The 5,097-nt window shown below is 36.2% G+C and overlaps 1 protein-coding gene across 1 annotated transcript; it reads left to right on the top strand.

The window, feature by feature from the left end:
* Positions 1-3,996: 3,996 nt before the first annotated feature.
* Positions 3,997-4,596, top strand: LOC105316822 (leucine zipper protein 2-like). The gene has a single exon (XM_011412037.1). It carries the CDS (start codon positions 3,997-3,999, stop codon positions 4,594-4,596), a length of 600 nt encoding a protein of 199 aa, XP_011410339.1.
* Positions 4,597-5,097: the final 501 nt, after the last annotated feature.

Genomic DNA, 5,097 nt, shown 5'->3' with positions numbered 1-5,097 from the left:
CTCGTCCATCAAAACGCTGATGTGAACTTACGCCTGCTTGCTAATCAAATTTATTGTTTTGAAAAATATATAAAATGGGTAACAATGGGCTAAAACCCTTCCACTCTCTACCTCGTACAAGTAGATTACCACTTCTTCCTTCCAGAGAAAGTGGTTTGTGTCCTTATCCTCAACCTTTACCATGCGTTGCCTCAAGGATCTGTCAGTTTCTCGGGTTTCGGCACCAAATGTGGGACTTGCTTGTCTCCTTTAGGTTCTCAGACTGTTGAAATGTCTTGAAGACTCTGTCTTGGCTGGATTGGTTGGGATTTAAAAGATTTGTCTATTCAACAAAAACTTCTTCAATAGTTGCAAGCCCAAAAAACAACTAAGCATGCTCACAAAAATTAATTAATTACACCTCGATTATTCCCTACTCTCATCACTCCAACTCAAGTTTTTTCCCAATATTTTTTTATCCAACATTATAATGAACTGTAACACATATGCACTTACTCTCATTGGCTTCTCCAAAATTACTGTATTTCTCAATACTGATGATTCATGCAATTGCGTAGTCATTGCCCTACGAGCAATAGATGCTAGAGCAAAAGCAATTGTCAGGAGACAGATTTAATTTGTCTTTTTTTTATCTAATGATGAAAAAATAAAAATACAACCTTATAAACATGTATGTAATTGTACCTGCATGCAAGTTGCTGATAAAACCGAGACACCAAAGGTGCGTGGCCTCGCCCCTAAAGCTGTTTGGCAGGTGTTAGAGCTAGCCCAAGCTAGTACATTGAAATGATTGACATGTAGATCCTTCCAAAAATTGGTAAAATGTATTGATAAATTCCTATTAGCATCTCAAGATTTATCACTTATTTATACACTATATTTATACTTATTGCACTCTCATTTCAAATACAACATCATGGGTTTTAAAACCACAGCTTTTGTGGCCACTATCTATCAAAAGCATGCTATGCAAAAATTTAGAAAGTGTGCTCTTGAGGCCAAGGGATTATCATAACAGCTAGCTGCAGTTACACTTGCTCTTGCATGCTTGCAGAAGTGGCAAGCTACTCCAGGGCCCAGGGCCCCAGGCTCCAGCAACTTCCACCTTGGAAGCGTGGCATTAATTATCAACAATGCGGCAAGACCATGTGAGTAGGAAGATTCAGAGTTTTTTCTCTTCTTCTAAGCGCTATATGATGTTATAATGGCTTGTTGCCTAGATAGATTGAGTGACTTAAGAGAGTTTAGGATCCTTAGACAAGCAAACTATGGCTACAGCACTTCACTTGGGATAAAATTCGAGTAGGCATAACTCACCAACAAGAAAGATTTAAAGAGTTCCACACAAGTGAAATGAATAACTAGTCTTGATCTACTGGAAAAGAGTGTCATTTACCTCCAGAGTACTACCGCTATTGCTGGGCATTTTCTCGTGAGTTAAAAAGCTTGTACTACCTAGAGCTGCTTTCTAAACATCTCAAAGCAGTAAAGCAAGACTTTTCTAACAGAAAAGAAGCTCTTGCAGATTTAGAGCGCGCAATTGTAAAGATTTACATTCTCAAAGACAAAATATAGCACACAGAATGAATGACAGACAGACAAACCGAGTACCTAGTCCTCGCCTACGCAAAGCTGGGCAAGGCCAATAATTCTACAAGTCTTCCCTATTGTCAGTGGCAGATCTAAGAGGTTCCACCCCTTGACAAAAGAAGTTGTCTTTTTCTTGCTTTTTTTCTCCAATACAAATATTGTACCTACAGTACACAGTCTTTTCTAAATATATACAGTACAGTGCATTATATATTATACCATTTACATCTTCCACTGAAGTATCTCCTTTGCAGTTTGCATGTTATAAATTTAAAGATACCTTATTAATTCCTTTTCCTTTAGTGTAATCAAATAATACCACCTGACCCTCACCCCTTCCATTAATGATACTCTTCCCACCAGACCTTACTACTCCCACAAATTTTCAAAATTCATACCGTAAATCCTTAATTAGAAGCCGCATTCGAATAAATGCCGGGATAGCAATACAATTAAACTATAAATACGCAACACTAGCCTAGGAGTGACTCAGTAGTCTAGTGGATAATGCCGAAGTTCCAGAAGTCAAAAGCATGAGGTTACAGGTTCGAATCCCGCTCTGGGCTGAAGTTTTTTTAATATTTTTTCAAGATCCAAATACCATTTTAGGAAATAGACGCCCGGGCTTTTCTTTAAGGAAATACGGTACATTAATACTTGTTATTTGCAATAGCATATTATTGTGTCTTTACGGTAGTAATGATTAATGAATAACAAAGTGAATCAGAGAACACACAAAGAAAAGGTCCACTCAAATATATAATAGTCACATGGTCCAAAAATGTTTTATACATGCTCACAAATAATACTAATACTAGAAAAATGTAGAACATTAAGGGGCGAGCCTGAGCGAAATATTCAGTTCAGTTTTGACTTTTATTATCAATTTTGTAAAAAATTAATTTTCATCAATAATGTTTTTAATTAATTATTGTGCAACAAACCAACTGAATTAAATCAAAATAATGATCCCAAGTTTACAATAGTGAATGAATCACAGTTTGATGATTAAATTGAAGTTAAATGATTGTGAAAGGGAGAGTCATTAATCAGATGATGCTGAAGGCACTTTACTCACAGTCTTTATTGTGTTAGTTGCAGTATAATATTGCACTGATATCTCACCACTACTTAGTAGCTTTTCCTCAAGTGTCTCACCATCTACATCTGATATAATGTCTTGCAATTGCTCATTATACGCAGTGAGGTACGACTTCTTGGATTCTTGTGAGAGAAGAATTTTTGCTGATTTACAACTGTTACAATGGCTTAATTTCATTGTTGCTTGACACTTGGTGCACCTTGCAAGAACTTCACTAACATGACGAACTGATCCAGTACAAACTATGCAGCTGGTGTAATCAGTTATACTTAATACGGAAACAATTTCACCATAAGCTTTCATTATTGGATGTGTTGCTTGAACTGTAATTTCATCATCCTCATCTTCCTCAGGTAGATCTATTTCAAGAAAATCAGGGAGCAGCTCAACTGATGCACCATCACAAAAGGACAGGTATTTGATTCCTTCAAACTGCTTTACTAATACCTTGACCAACTTGTAGCACTTCCCTTTCTCCAACATACTGGTATCCTTTTCCCACAATACAATGCGACAACTCCCACTTAAATCTCAAATCACACAATCTTGTTTCATTAGTCACTTTCCAAACTTCGTTGTTATCTCAACTATTTCATCAACTTTAACTACTTTACCACAGGTGGAGATGTGCTGGTTGACATTAGCTGCAAATACTTGGTCTATGGCAACAGTATCATCCACAATCTCAGCTTTATCAACTTTAAATTTCTTTGGAGAATGTTCTACAGTAGAAAACCTGGTTGTTACCACTTCAAGGTTAGAGTCAAATTTATTTGTTTGAACTTGACAATCGGTGAGAGCAAGAGAAGTATTCTGATCTTTGAGTTTTTCTATTGATGATCTCAATTTCGGTTCAAAAGAAACGAACTTGACTGATTTATTGCTATCGCTGATTTTCCCATGAAAGTAATTACAGTTTTCCCTATTCCTGCCCTTTTTAAGGGGTGACAACTCTACTACTTGCCCATGAACAGTGACATTATTTGATACTTCTAGTTCGCTGACATCATACGAACGTTTTGTAGGAGTAGAGCTAAGTCTAGGAGCAGACGGGTCCATCCAAACACTGCTTACAAAAGAGCTTAAGGAAGACGTATTTCTATTAGCAGGTTGCCACAAAATTTCCTTTACTTTCTCTTTTGTCTTCTCGACCTCGTGACTGACACTCCGTTGTATAGATCTAGATCTATAAATAGATTTCAGTGACCAGGCCTAGATTCAGGGTTTGTCTATTTTTAGTAACTTTAAGCTTATTAATTATAACTTTAAAAGTGAACTTAGTCTTAGACCAGACCTGTTCAAAAATGGCCGATGATGGTCAAGCTCATGAGACTGATGCTCGTCCTAATGATACTGCAGTTGAAGACGAAGATGACGATCTTTTTTATGATAGTGTCGATTGGTGCAAAGTTGCTACAGAAAGAGAAAATAAAATAAAGGAACTTAAAGGTGACAAAAAGACTCTGGGGAAAGGTATTAAAGAGCGTGACAGAAAGTTGAAGAGTTTAACAGCAGATTATGAGAAAATGAAAAACGATTACGAAAGAGTAAAGTTTGATTATGAAAAACTGCTAAAAGAGCATGCATCTTTAAAAACGGGAAAAGGAAAACTTCAGAGTGATTATAATCAACTGAAGGCCAATCATGACGATTTGCGAAGTGATTATTCCATGTTAAGAAGTGATCAGTACAAATTGCAGTCTGATTATGATCAGATAAGGAGTAAATTAAATAATTTTGAGGCAGAAGAAAGAAGAAAATTGAAAAGGCAGAGACTTGAAGAACAGAAGCAGGAGGAGGAAATGCAAATCAAAAGAAGAGTTAGACTGGAAGAGATTGAAAGAGCCAAAGTAAGAGAAGAATTGCGTGGCAATCAACATTATAATCAACAATGCTTCAATTAATTATTTTTAAAACAATCTCTGAACAATGATAATAATAATATTATTACCGGTAATTTAGTGTTTTTTGATGATAATAAAAATTTGATAACAATAATGTAATAATGAAAAATACCAATAAAATCAATTATTTTGCAGTGTTCTTGCATCCTGCATTTATGCAGGGTGTTGGCCAGTACCATCGCAAAAATGTGACACTGCACACTGGCCCCCCACCCTACCACCCGTTTGGGGCTATAGAAGGGGAAAAAAGCAATATGATCATAACAGTTGAAATAAATATTTCAAAGGTACATATACCTTGTAATTAAAGCTACTTGAAGTGATGTGTTGATGATATGTGACCATAATTTGACAAAAGGTACCTTATGGCGGATAGGAAAATTGGTCTTTATGGCCTTAAAAATCCAACTTTCCAAGCTCCCTTTATCACAAAATTACTTCAGAGCATGCAAAAAGTTTCTATGAAACTTTTAGAAACAATAGTTGTCTAACAGAGCACTC

The sequence above is a fragment of the Amphimedon queenslandica genome, unplaced genomic scaffold, assembly GCF_000090795.2.
Source record: "Amphimedon queenslandica unplaced genomic scaffold, v1.1 AMPQUscaffold_13493, whole genome shotgun sequence".
NCBI lineage: Eukaryota > Metazoa > Porifera > Demospongiae > Haplosclerida > Niphatidae > Amphimedon > Amphimedon queenslandica.
Note: the sequence above shows the minus strand (reverse complement) of the source record. Positions and strands in the feature narration are given on the sequence as shown.